The sequence below is a fragment of the Bos mutus genome, chromosome 17 (genome assembly GCF_027580195.1).
Source record: "Bos mutus isolate GX-2022 chromosome 17, NWIPB_WYAK_1.1, whole genome shotgun sequence".
NCBI lineage: Eukaryota > Metazoa > Chordata > Mammalia > Artiodactyla > Bovidae > Bos > Bos mutus.
In genome coordinates this window covers 55732058-55746816 of record NC_091633.1, presented here as the reverse complement: position 1 = coordinate 55746816, position 14759 = coordinate 55732058, and the positions used below count along the sequence as shown (strand labels likewise).

At 43.9% G+C, this 14759-nt stretch overlaps 1 protein-coding gene across 2 annotated transcripts in view; it reads left to right on the top strand.

The window, feature by feature from the left end:
- Window positions 1-14759, top strand: part of RNF150 (ring finger protein 150) — a 278977-nt gene that overhangs the window by 214866 nt on the left and 49352 nt on the right. For both annotated transcript variants that reach the window (XM_070386570.1, XM_070386571.1), the window contains exons 5-6: window positions 6297-6393; window positions 13292-13502. In XM_070386570.1, the coding sequence (XP_070242671.1) occupies window positions 6297-6393; window positions 13292-13502 (308 nt within the window). The remainder of the gene's footprint in view (window positions 1-6296; window positions 6394-13291; window positions 13503-14759) is intronic.

The window sequence follows — 14759 nt, the reverse complement described above, 5'->3', positions numbered from 1 at the left end:
AGTTTACCCTGCAGAGAGGAATGGCAACCCAGTCCAGTATTCTTGCCTGGAGAATCCCAGGGACAGAGGAGCCTGGCAGGTTACAGTCCACGGGGTCGCAGAGTCGGACACGACTGAGTGACTTAACAGCAACAGCAGCTGCAGTTTATTAGCTCTTTGGAGAATTTACTTTAAGCAGATTCAGCTTCCTCCTCCATAAAATGGGAATAGTAATTTCTACCTCATAGGGCTGTTGTGAATTAATATATATAATATGCTAGGTAGCTTTCAGTAACCAGTAAATATTGTTTATTATTTAAATTCATGTTTATTAATTAAACACTGACTCTTCACTCATTAACAACTTTGCAAATAAGATTCAGAAGCTCTGAAGAAACATTTTAACTGCCCATAGAATCATGGGTGGGGAAGATCCTCTGGAGAAGGAAATGGCAACCCGCTCCAGTATTCTTGCCTGTGAAATTTCATGGGCAGAGGAGCTCGGCCGGTTACAGTCCATGGGGTTGCAAAAGAGTCGGACACGACTTAGTGACTGAACAGCAACAACAGAAGCACTGGATAGATCTTATTTAAACACATTGCCTAAAAGAATGGGATTCTGTGGTCCCTGAGTGACTCACATTCTTTGAGCACTATTTCATCAAGGGGAACGAAACAGCTTGCATTGGTGCCAAAAGGAAAGCCCCAGGATCTAAAAAAAGGGTGGATATATGGGTATGTCTAACCGATTACCCTTGCTGTACACCCAAAACTAACACAATATTGTAAATCAACTATACTCCATAAAAACAATTTTTAATAAAAAAAATTAATTAAAAGAGAATCAATTGATGTGGAAACAAGTTAAGCAAAGGTTTGTCATTACTGGCCCCCAAATTGAGAACTTACATGATTATCTTATTCATAATCATCTCAGCATTGTGATGCAGTTGCCATCATCTTTCGTCAGGGCTTTGAAGCCCTCTTTATAAAGTGTGCATTTCTCTTTGGTGAATAAGGAAGGAGAGGTGTTTTGGTCAACTGTCAGTTGTACTTCTCATTTGTCAGGATTGTTAGGAGACAGATTATCATCCTGTTGTTCCTTTCTGTGTACTTTCTCATGCAGTCTTTGTTAAAGCATGGGAAGGGACAGCGCCCTGCTGTGAATCTTACAGACAGGATGAGCTGAGATAGACTTTGCCTTAGAGATGTTTATTAAACTGTTGCTGCATTTCGCTAAACTCCAGATTTTCTCCCTATTCCTTTATTTATTTAGTCTAGTGACTTCTATTTTTCTTTCCATATGAGAGGGAAAAAAAGATTGTTTTGCAATCCCAATTATAAGAATATAGTCTTCCTATCTGGCCAACCCAAGAAATATGGTACCAGGAATAAATGAATGTTAGTTAATGAGTATGCGTTAATAACCACCATGATCACCCTATGTATCATTTCAACACTGTTTTTGTTGCCCTTAGTTCTCCCTTTGATTTTTTTTTAAATTTGCAGTTACTTGCTTTTAGCATTAGAAAGTTTAAAGTAGAAATCAGAGTGATAACATAATATCTAAAAACAAGATGTAATAGTGGTATTAATAGGATGAATGGTAGCTTACAATTAAGGAGGGCCAGGACTTAATGATTTAAGCTTCATGGGCGTTATTTATTTCTTCTCTCTCTCATACACACACACAGACTCGATCACTCACAAACTCCATACCTATAAAATAAAATTTGATTGGGAAAAGGATTAAAGTCTTGGAGAGCTAAGGCTTGCCTGAGATCAAACAGCCAGAAAACAGTGGATCCCAGAGAGTGGCCTTTCAATGACCTTTTCTGTTGCAACTCCCAGGGAACCTCTGCAGCACTGTGGTACTGCCTTGAAGGAAGAGACCTTGTCTTATTCATCTCGGTACCCAGCTCCTAGCCCAGAACAGAGCGAACAAGAGGGTGACGTCGCTAACACTTTATTTTAGGAAGATAAATCTGGCAAGGATGAGTGGGATGAAAGGAACAGGGAAAGACTGGTGGCATGGCGAGCGGTTCTGATGTTGTTACAACAATTAATGAGATCACGAATGAGGGGGCAGCACAGCGAGAAGAAAAGAGGCAATGAAGGTGGGAAAGGTTTAGAAAGAAAGTGTTCATGGACTTGATGGCCGTGAGCAGGCAGTGAGCAGGGCCAGCCTTTTGATAAATATCCATTCATGTAGGAAATATTTCTGACGCATCATCTGTGTGCCAAAAACGTGGGCTAGTTGCTGGGGATCTACCAGTGAATTAGGCAAATGAAAGTTTTTGCTCTCAGAGAGCTTACAGTCTCATTTTAGGATGTACCAGTCAGAGTTCTCCAGATGGCCACTATACGCCACTATAAAAGCCAAGGAATTGGCTTTTCTGATTATAGGGCTGGGAAGCCTGAAATCTGAAGGCCAGGTCTACGGGCTGGAAACGCTGAGCAGGGGCTGATGCTGCCATCTTGAGGCAGTTTTTTCCTCCTCGGGGAAACCAGTTTTGTTTGGTCTTAAGGCTCTTCAACTGATTGCTCAGGCCCACCTGGATGATTTAGAATAATCTCCTTTACAGTAAATCAATCCTCTACATACAAACGAGTTCTGTTCCAAGAGCCTGTTTGTTAAGTCCAATTTGTTGGTAAGTCCAACGAAGCTAGCCTAGGTACTCAACTAATGCAAATGGAGGGCAGTCTGCAATTTCACTCACCCCTGACGTGGATGGAATGCACTTCCTCATCTTTGAAAGTTCGCAGCTGGAAGGCTCGTATGTAGGGGACTTACTGTATATAAAGTCAGATTGTAGGTATGAATCCCATCTGCAGAATACCCTCAGTTAGGGTTTGACTGAATAACTGATACTATAGCCGAACCAATCTGACACATAAAACTGACCCTCCCAGAGGAGATGGAAGAATGACCAGTGCAGAGCGAGAAATCACCTAGGGTGGTAAGTTCTGGCTCCTGTGTCTGGCAGACTCAGGGAGGAATAGGGATATCTTCATCTTACAGATGAGGCAGAGGAGACTTGGGGACTTAAAACAGCTAACTGGCCCTGCTGTCTTTCTGTCTCCAGCATACGTGCAGGAAACACCACAGAGCCTGTCCTCCCAGGGACAGTCAAAGAGACCAGAATATCTGCCGTTTTACCAGGAACACCACCAGTGAGTGAGCACAATTAGATTAGGAACTTGTTTTCTGAATGTAGAGCCTGCACGTAGAGAGGCTGATCATTGCTTTGGGTGAGGGGTACAGAAAGTGTGAGTGTGTTAGTCGCTCAGTCGTGTCTGACTCTTTGCAACCCCATGGACTGTAGCCTGCCAGGCTCCTCTGTCCATGGAATTCTCCAGGCCAGAATACTGGAGTGGGTAGCTGCCGGGGACCAGCCCCGGCTGATCCAGGGTATTCGAAGGAGAGACGGCGTAGGCGAGGATCAGGATACAATAGCTTCAATTAGATATTAATTAAAGATATAAAGAGTAATAGAATAAGGATAGCTCAGTAGGAAAATTCAGTGGAGAAAAGAGGCTGAGTAGCTTGGTTTACGCGGGAGACCAATAAAACTTCAAGACAAGAAGTTTGCACCACTTACGTAGGCCGCAGGCGTCCTTCCGTTCTCCCGAAGGAGAGGAGACACTGAGGCCTCCCCGGTCGGATCTTAGAAGCCCAGGCATAATTAGTAAGCATGGTGGGTTCTGCGCTCCAGATGGAGACTCAACCAGAGTGAGAGAGAGAGCGACATGGGGAGACCAGTATTTCGAGAAACTGATCCCAATTCTTTATTTTCCAGAGTCTGTTTTTATACACTGAGATGTTATACAAAAGTCACGTGGGGACAGCAGTCCTGACTTTTATTAAAGTCAGGTGCTTCACACAAATGTATACAGAGGTCTTAGGGTGTTACATCATCTTCTGGCCAGGGGGGCCTGCTGACAATTTACGACCCTCTCCTTGTGACAGCGGTCAGTCAATCAGGACACTTATTTCTCCAGGGCTGATTATTCTCAAAACAGACGCCACCCAAATAAAGTTACATTCCTACAGGGTGAGGGTGTAGTGGGTTTTAGTTAAGGAAAGAATTTACTTAGCCTAAGGTCTAACGTGATTAATATCAAAGGTTAATACTTATTTCTTCTATATATTCATTAATGTGTGTAAGGGCAGGGGATGTGGAGACTTAGCAACAAACATTGGCTCAACAAATGAAAAACCCTTCACCAATACAATTTCTAATCAGCCCATTATACTTATACTAATAGTTTTCTAACTTTTCTAAGGAACCTGTTTTTAGAAGGTTTAAAGCATCTCGTGCCTCTCACGGTTGGGAGGCTGTGAGCAATCACATGTGGCCGGACGAGCCTGTCAGGCAGGCTAGAGAACCTTCAGAGGAGTTTGTAGGTTAAAACACTCTTATCACGCCCAGGAATTATTATAAACTGGAGCTCTAAGTTAACTCCTTCTCCGAAAGAGGTGGTGGGGGACAGCCCCCCGTAAAGTCAGAGGTGTAGGTAAGAGCACAAAGTAGTAAAGTAGGCAGGCTCTGGTAATGGGGGTAGATGCTCGAGGAGTTCCAGGGGGACTCCTGAGGTTCGATCCCGCCTTTGCGTATGTCGAGCCTCCTTCCTCATGACCTTTGCCATGGGCGGAGTACCTCACTCTGGCCCCCAACAGGTAGCCATGCCCTTCTCCACAGGACCTTCCCAACCCGGGGATCGAACCCAGGGGTGGGGGGTACAGGATGCTTTGTCCAGCATCAGCCCCTTCATTCCACTGCTGCACTGGGACATGCAGTGCATTCCTGTGCCCAGGTCGGGGCTTCTGTACAAGCCATTCGTTTTGCCTAGAAGACCCTTCTTCCTCCCCCCTCCCCTTCACGTGGACCATGTCTGTGTAAACCTTCAGGTCTGAGCTTCAGCATGTCATCAGGGAAACTTTCTATGTGCATCCACCATCTCCAGTTACAAGCTCCCCCCACCCTCTGCTAACACCATGTTCTTCTAATGAGGTATATAGCACTGTCTTCATGAAGTAGCTTATTTCTATCTTACTAGTGTCTGCCTCTCCTGTTACACTCTCAAAAGAAAAGGAACCAAATCACTATCGTGCAGATTTCCCAGCGAGGACACAGTTCTTAGCAGATGTTACTTGTCAGATGGATGCACGGATAAAGCAATGAATGAATGTGATGTGTTTTCTTCTAATCAGGGAATCTGTAGGGCATCTAAACAAGGCTCCTCTCTGTTTCCTAATCCCCAGTTTGATCATTTCCTGTACACTGCCAGTCCCAGCCATGGCACATGGGTTCTTCTCCATGTCACTTTCAGAAGCAGTGCTTCTTCTCTGATTTGAGAGGTCCTTTGTAAGCATTTGAGCCTAAAGCATTCCGACACAAAACTCTTAGGATCATTAGAACAATAGCTCACAAGAATGAGGGAAGCGTCTGGAAGGATTCCAGGAATGGTGCAAGGTTGAGGAGTCAAGCATGGGTGGCGTGTCCTAAGGATGCCCGCATACTTAACACAGATGGTTCTCTCTCTTCTTGCCCCAGGCAGGAAATTCTGACTACTTCTGCCTGTGGTCTGGAGTCTCGTGAGACTTCCATGAGAAGACAGCCCCTGATATCTCTGAGTGGGCTCCTGTGAGCCAAGTTGAGAGGAAGTTAGGAGCCTCTACCCCCATACCTACTAAATGCCACCCCCTTATCCTGCCACACAGAGGAAGGCTCCTGAGGGTGGGCACGTGAGGCTGAACAGTAAAGCTTATGGTACCGCTCACCTGGTTTCTGACCTAACAGCCACCGGTCATAACAGCTTAAAATCTCACCTGTGCTGTGAGTTGCTTCCAAGAGCTCTTCTGCCTTTTGTGAGTTGCCCTAATATCAATGGAAATGAGGCTGTTTTGTGGTTTTCTTCTGATGGTGGGACAAGACATTTGGGATTGATTTAAAAGTAGCCACTGTCAAGTTATCCCAGAAGGGTCTGTGCAAGTTTCACCTATTTGCCTTCTTTCCATTCAAGGGTCTCTCTATCCAGAAACATCTCTCTGTTTCTACGTTCTCTGTCTTTTCTGAAACTTGGAAGTCTTGGCTGCAATTCGTAGATGACCCTCCCGGGAGCCAGACAGATGCTGACTGTATGACCACAGATGTAACAGAGAGCATTATCGGCCCGGGTGTTCGGAGATGGAGGTCCCGGAGTCTTGGCTCTGCCGCTGAGCGGTGCATGACTCTGGACGAGTCTCCGGGCTGGAGTGGACGCGGTGCTCTCCGCAGTTACCGCCACGCTAAGATGTATGGTTCTCATTGCAGGCATCTTTTCCACAAGTCCTGTGTTGACCCCTGGCTCCTAGACCATCGCACCTGCCCCATGTGCAAGATGAACATTCTTAAAGCCCTAGGGATCCCGGTAAGCACAGTACAGCCTACAGCCTCATCGTGTCTGTCTCTCCACATTTCCCACTCAGCAGGGAGAAAACAGCGCCCCGGGTTGTCTGTGTCCCCTCGACCCCAGAGCAGCGGTGTCACGTGATGAGGCCCTGGGAGCAGTTTCCCATCTGGACACATTCCTCCTCTCCCTTTGTCTCCATCTGAGAACATCGTGACCCTCCCACCGAGTTTGTTGTTTTGTCTGTGAGTCGAGATGTTGCCTGAGCAGCTCACAGGCTCCTCCTCTGGGCTGCAGTGGATGACGGCGGGTCGGACCCCAGCAGAGGCCAGGGCTACACTGATGACACTCTCTTGTCATTTACCTGCACCGTCCTCATGCAGATCCAGCCGCCACACTTCCCCCTCCATCGCCCAGCTTCCAGAGGAGACAAGCTCTTCCAGACAAGGGGCAGAGAGGTCAGCCTCTGGGCATCTGGCTCAGCGGCCTCTGCTAAACTCACATCTCTGCAAGAGCTTGAGAGAGCAGGAAACCAGAGCCAGAAGCCCTAAATTCCCCCACTCCCATCAAGCTGGCTCCCTCAGTTACATGTTTTAGCAAACTCAGTCTCTCACCCAGTGCACACAACATCCCCCAGCAGGCTGGCTTGATGCTCCAGGGAAGGACTTTCCCGGGCTCATATCGAGTGAAGGCCACGGGCTGGTGGCTGTGAGACACCAGCTGCTGTCACGAGGGCGGGAAGCAAGCCAGGCCACCAGACCTAAGGGCTGCGGAGAGATGTGAGAACGGCATAGGTGCCGTCTAAGAGAAGCTAGACCAGCAGGATACAGAGACCCTCTTCCCTCTCACCCGCTCCGCTTTGCTGCAGCCTCCTTCTCATCACTCCTCACTACTCATGGCAGAGAAGAAATAGAATTTTTAAAGTCAAGATGTCACTGAAGAAGAAAGGATCAGCTCAGATATCAAAGGCTTTATTTAATGCCAAAAGGCTAATTATCCCAGGAAGATCAGAGTGACTGTTGCACAGAGTACACCTGAAGCATCATGAGGTCACGGACTGGCTGAGTTTTCTGCCCTGTACCAGCTGCCTCTGCCAGCTGTATGCTGATTTTTTTTTCTTACACTCAGTACACCAAACACAAATCAACTTGTGTGACTGTAGCTTTGAGCTAGATTTTAAAAGGCAATGCATTAAATTTTCAGACCAGTGTTGTCAATGCATAATAAATTCAAGGTGAAAATCAATGACAGTGAACATGAACTATGAGCAAAAAACCCAGCATCTCTATCAGATACTAATGACTTAGAAAATTTAACTCTCTGTTTGCATGTTTCACATATCTGGCTCTAACTGGTTTTTACCAGGGAGGAGGGAAATGTATGTATGTGTGTATTTACATGTGTATATGTGTGTCTTTGGGTTCTAAAATCTTTAACATGTTCGCAGTTAAAGGTAGACAGTTACATCGTTTAACCTAGGGCTTGTTGCTTAAGGATATCTCCAAAGCTCCCAGTTTTCAACCCCAGGGCTTCTCGGTCAGGACAATGAAACCAAACCACCCCCAGTGGTTACAGTTCATACTAAATAGCATTCCACTCCAGACTTTTTCTGGGAAAGTATAACTTCTGCAGGCCTTGTAAATATCTGAGAATTGTAAATGCCTCAAGAATACAGCTAATCATTGTTTTTAAAAGGGAATTATTGGGTGGCCTTTGGGCTTCTTTCCAGAATCGAATAACATTTTAACTTTTAGCAGTCTGGCATCCTGGCCACAGTTTGTTTCTTGTCCAGTCTGGATAGGATTTTACTCAGCACACTTGCAAAAAAGTAAAAGTCAGTAGCATCTTTGGATTTTGCCAAGGATTCTTAAAGGCCAGTCAAACAGGAACATGACACCACCCAAGCTGGCCCCAGAGAACAGAACGTCCTCTATGAAGAAGAAGGCAGGCATGCAGGCTGCCTCTCATGCAGCACAGAGGCATATGGCTGCCCCCATGCCTCCCTGGTGCTTTGTCCTGGAGGATGGTACTGAAGTCTGGATCAGGGACCAATTTGGGATGCTGTTCTCCAAACCTTTAAGCATGGGAGTACCATGCTTACATTATACCAAAGAGAGGATGTTTTCACTCCATTCTTAGAACTCATCGTGTAAATGGACAGGCTCACAGCCTTCTCAATTAGGAAAAACTTCCTATAGCTAACTGAAACCCTTTTCATGCAGCTCAAAGAATTTGTTCTATAATTTTTTTTAAGCTCCTTGTGCTCCATTTCTTCCTCATCAAAGAAAATTGAAAAGAGCCTGTCAGCCTCTCTGATAATTGGTGCCTGTTGGTCCTTCATCTCTGGATCCCTTACACGTGCTTAGAGCTCAGTAAATGTTTGTGGCTTTGTAGGCCTTCAGAGTGGGAAGGCTGCCAGTCACAGAGGGGTGTTTATGAAATTCACCCTGATTCTCCTTTGAGGAATGTCCATTCACCAAAGACTTGGCTATAATCCTGATCCGCTAGATCGTCCAAATATAGGGTTTTGTGTTTGATTTGTGTCTTTCTTCTGTTGTTTTTAACTGAGTAGTCTTGTGTCTGCTGTGCGCTAAGGCAAATAAATACAAGTGGGAAGCTTAGGGCTGGGGACGTGTTCATTTTTGTAAGAGGTTCTCTAAAACGAGCTAAAGAATGAGAGCGAGGCTCATGGATTGTGAAATTCCCATCACAATGGTATCTTTTCCCATTATATTTTGCCAAGAGAAATAAAAGACTGAACTGAAAGGGGTGGGTGGGGGAGTCCTTTATTGTCAGAGCATTTTCATCCCTTTATCTACATTCAAGAGCTTCATCCTCCTTTCTCTCCAGTCAGGTTTAGGGGTGTCTTTGCAGAATGACAGAACACATCACTAAGCACTCTGGTAAGGCACCATATAACACAGGCCTTTTTTATCCCAGCAAGCACTGTCTCCCTCACTATTATCCTGGTATGAAGGATGATTGTTAATGAATAGAAAGTCCCATGGAGTTGCTGTGTTCACTAGTCCCTAACTATTTAGCAGTTGGTTTATTTGAGGAGTTTCCCTGCTAACCTGAATTTGAATACCTATATGCTGTTCACTTACAGATGGCTTTTGACATCTCTTACTAAACATTATGACTGTAATTTCTCTTAGTGGTGTATAAAGTGGTTTTCTTTTCAAAATATAACTCTATTTTGATGAACCATTTTGAGCGGATATAAACCGTGAGGTTCTGTAAGGTTGGTCTGTTAAATATTAATACTATAGCTAAGCCAAATTATTCATGCCTACTCTCACTAACAGTCTCCCTGAGCTAATCCACTGTTTCTCTTTTCCTCTAGTCCCTTCTCTTAAAAACATAACACTGTTCCTCCTAGCCCACAAAGTAAAAGTGAACATGCTGCATCAAAATTAATAAAAATAATTTCATAAAAAGAAAAAAAGAAAGAAAGCAGGAACGTGATCAGCAAGCAAAGTCAACATTTTGAAAAATATATCAGTTGTTATTGCATCTATGGTCACATTCAGACGTTTATGGCTGGAAGACCAACCGGCACAGTATCCTTACCGGGAACTCCTCCCTGCTACCCCTACACAACGGGACATGCCCACGAGCATCTTTACATAGAATAGGGGAGGGAAAAAAGTCATTTTTTCTTCTAGATTCACCAGCTGGTCCCTATAAATGAGACTTATAAATGACAGATTAGCAAGAGAAAATCAAACAGTATATGAGCCATGAGTAGCCACAGCAGCACTTGGTGATGAGCGACTCCCAGAGCTGGTTAGAACTTCAGCTTATATAGCATTTTCAAAAAGCAGCAATAGGGACTTCCCTGCAGTCCAGTGATTAAGACTCCACCCTTCCCACGCACAGGGCATGGATTCCATCCCTGCTCAGGGAACTAAGATCCCACATGCCATGCCACACAGCCAAAAAAAAAAAAAGAGCAAGAAATTTTTAGAGAAGTGATGAGACAAAAGGAAAGGACTTTGAGTTTCTAGGGCAGCAAATTGTGGAAAGTTAAGTATATGGGGGAGCCAATGGCAGATAAGGGCATGTCAGTCAGGTTTGTTGTATGTTCCATTTTGGTGTCAAAATCACCCACCAGCTGATGATGAGAATGTCCTCTTCCTAGTAGAAGAGAGAGACACCCTTACAAATTTATGTTCTGCTTTTAGACAAGAGGTGGGGAGAGCCTTTCTTTACCTACTTCTCAATTGTTTCTACGAAAAACAATCTTTTTGCCAAAGTAGCATACTTTGGGGTTGCACATTCTGCTACCCTTCAAAGGTATACTTTAGCTTTGCACAAAAATTGAATTTTTTTAAGTATTTTCTCAAATCTTCCCTTCATTGATCTAAGATCTGGGCAGATACTAATATTCCCAGGTTTTCAGAGCAAAAAACTGAGACTTACATAAAATTTCCCAATTGACATTTATCAAGCACTTAATAATTGTCAGGCACTATGTGAGGGCTTAGAATTCAAGATCAGTGTAGTTGATTCACTTTAAGAAGCTTATGTCTCACTTGTATGTGGAATCCGCATGGAATAAAAACAGAAAACAGACTGGTGATTGCCAGAGGTGGGAGGCGGGGAGTGGTGAAATTGGGTGAGGGGGGTCAGGAGGTACAAACCTCCAGTTATAAAATAGTACCTGGGGATATAATGTTCAGCTTGGTGACCCTAGTTCACAACACTGTGTTGTATTTTTTAAAGTTGCTAAGAGAGTAGATTCTAAAAGTTCTCATCAGAAGAATAAAAAATTTGTAACTGTGTGAGGCAGTGGATATTAACTAAACTTATTGTGGTAATCATTTTGCAATATGTACGTGTATCAAATCGTTGTACAACTTTAATACAATATTCCATGCCAATTATATCTCCATAAAATTGGAATTAAAAAACAAAAAGCTTGTAGACTAGTAGAGTGAGACAAACACAGTAACAGATGAGTTCAACAGAGTTGGAGAAATGTGAAAAGTTACAGTAGCAAAGGTGACTACTTGGGAGGGAGCACCACTCAGCAAAGACGCATTTTGGCCTGGGATTTGAGGGGTGAGTAGGAGTTCACCAGGGTAAGCTTGACCCTTGGCCTGGGCGAGGGGAAGGGGATGGTTGCGATAAATGTCATCCTGAGTAGAGGAACAGCACATGCTAAGGCACTGAAATAGTGGATATATTCCAAAGGCTGAAGGTAAGGCCAGAAAAGTAGGCTAGGGCCAGACTGTACACTGCCTGTTTGCTATAGTAAGGAGCTTATCATTCATTCTTTAGGGGATAAAAAAAAAAATCATACCTATGGTTTTTTTTAAGTACTCTGGTGAGAAAGTGGAGAATGGAGCATACTGTGGAAGAAACTGTAGGGAGATGGGGAGACTGGTAATGGGGTGAAAAGTGTTCAGAACATACCTGCTCGTGTCCAGTCATCTCAGTAGGTCAATTCTGTGAGTTGACTTTTGACCACTCGAATTTCAATGAATTGACTCACTGCCAATGGAAATGGAGAAAGCAGAAAGAAAAGAGAACACAGGGATGAGGGAATGGAGCTGAATTTGAGGGTTTTGTGGGATGATGGAGATTTCCAGCCAACTGCTGGAAACGCAGGTATGGAGCTCAGGAGACGTGGTTTCAGAATGGAAATCCAGCACAGGAGTCTAGCAGGTCGAATTCCTTGCTTTGTGCTCCCAGTGAGTCCATGAGTTGTAGATTTTCTCTTTAAACTTTGCACCCAATCTGGTCTTTGTGATGTTAATTCAATCAGTGTCAACCCAGGATTCTCCTTACCTAAGCCTTTAAGGATACAAAGCCATGTCATTGTCATCACTCAAGGCAATGTTGCTATTCAGACTGATGCAAAAAAAAATGATAAGTAGTTATTCCTACTACTTCTCAAGATCATATCTCTCTACCCACCCCCAGCCTTTAAAAATAATTTTTATGAGTTTGGGCAGGGGCAGAACAATTGAAAATCATTTTTCAAAAGCTGCTCATGGAGGAGCATAGTCATATATTCAATATATAGTTGAATATATATATATATATTCATATAGTCATAGTCATATGGAGGAGATAGTCATATATTCAATACCACTTCAGCCAGCAGAACTATAACCAGAATGAGACTGTAAGATAGTCCAGTAAGAAAATAGTTTACAAAGCTGGTGACACAGGCTGCCTTACCAAATAGGGAGACCCCCATTTCTATGGGTTTCAAGTGGAGCTGTGAAGGATTGGTGGGGGCAAGAGTCCTGTAGTGAGTGGGTAATTACACTGGGTGGTCTCACCCTTGTTTTATAATTTTAAGATTTTAATTTAGAGAATTTGATAAATATGTGATCAATTGTATGTTCTACAAATAGGACTTTTTTCTCCAGCTGGTTTTTTGGCTTATGCTAACAACAAATGCTTGTGCTTTTGTGTGTGTGTGTGTGTGTGTGTTTGTATATATGTGTGTGTCTCTTACAAACAATTCACAATGAGTCTTATTCTGTCTCTCCTCTCATGCCATTAGTTCATTTGCAAACAACATATGGGTCTTTGGGGCAAATTATCAGGCTGTCATCTACTTCCTATTATGAGAAGTAAACACTATATATAATGAAGAGCTATTATTATAAATAAATGTCATATTATTCCCCTTAACTAATTTTATTAATGTATGGATATTACTACTCCTGGAATTAAAACCTTGTCTCTAGATCTAAACAGAGACTTTGGAAAGAAAATTTTGGAAGATGTTTTCATGGTAATTACAGGAACTATATTGTGGAATGTCTTTAAATAAAGTGATTCAGGAAGAAACAGTAAAAGACTTAGTTTCCGGCAGGACAAAATATTGAGGCTGTAGACATCTCATCCCTAACTTGATGATGTCCACTAAGAACAGGTCCTTTTCTGCTCCTGTCAGCCCAACGCCGACTGCCTAGACGACTTGCCCACCGACTACGAGGGATCTCTGGGAGGTCCGCCCACCAACCAGATCACAGGCGCAAGTGACACGACCGTAAACGAAAGCTCGGTCACTTTGGACCCTGCTGTCCGGACTGTGGGAGCCCTGCAGGTCGTCCAGGACCCAGACCCCGCCCCTCAGGAGGGAGAGATCATCTTTACCACCAACAGTAAGTTCTGCCGTGCACACACCAAGTGCCCTTATTCCCAAAGGCTGTCACCTCGTGAGAACTGCAAAGAGGCACTTGTCTTCAAGAAGAAAGAAAAGAAATTAAACAAGTAGAACGTTGCCAGGCTAACCCGTCACACCTGGCAGTCCTTGAGAAGCCCAGCTCACTCCTGATGCAGCAGGGCAGACAGCAGAGCTGGCATGGGTCTCGCTCACCCACACACGGATGCCACAGCCCTGCACACACCCCGTGGTACCAGAAGCAAGCTGGGCAGTGGGTCTGACCTCTGAGAGTGGAAGGCAAGGGAGAAAAGCAACTGCAGGGGATGGGTAGTGGGACTGGGATGGGGCTCACCACGCATGCGTGTGTGTGTGTGTGTACCGAAGCTAGAGCCCTCCTGAGTGTGCATGTCCATAGCAGTCTGAACTGGTCTGGACAGCACATAGGAGTGTTATCCTTGCTCTGGCTGCAAGACTCATGCAAATGGCACTCCTTTACATGAACGTTCTTGCAGTAAAACCTAAACCACTTACATGGTGACGTATTCAAATATCCTTAGAGCTTCCTCCCCATCTCCTGCATAGACAAACTGAATGCTGTTCTGGTGGACAGTAAGGTACAAAAATATTTAAATAGCTATTCTGGCATATGACTGAAGCTAAAACCTCAAGTATTTCTTCTACAGTCTAATACAGCAGAGAGAGAAGTGTCAGTTCTAAGGAAACCATCATTCAAATTAACTTAGGTTTAAGGTTAAAAGGGTAGGTGGATAGTGCAGTTTTTAAATGAGGTGTACTTTTTCCCTTGGTAGAAGCAGCCTATTCACTATAGAAAATTTGGAAATGAAGCAAAGCAGATGAAAGCATGTTGAAATATTTCCTCTTAAATTGACCTCTTTTTTACATATTCAGGATGTTTATACACTTCAAGAGCTCATTCACACTGAAATTTAAGATAAATTTTTCTGATGAAGAAGCATAACAGCCCTCATTGTTTGTTGAAAGCCTGAAAGATAACGAAAAAAATCAATCAATATCCCACTACCCAGAAATGATCACTGTTAACATTTTGGTGTCTTTCCTGATAATCTTTTGATATAGTTGAGACAATAAGCATGGGGTGAACATTCATTATTGTAACCACAGAATTTTCACAAGACCTCAACGGAGAGTTCAATTCAGTTGCTCAGTCATGTCTGACTCTTTGCAACCCCATGGACTGCATGGACCCCATGGAGAGTAACTAAGAGTTACTGGG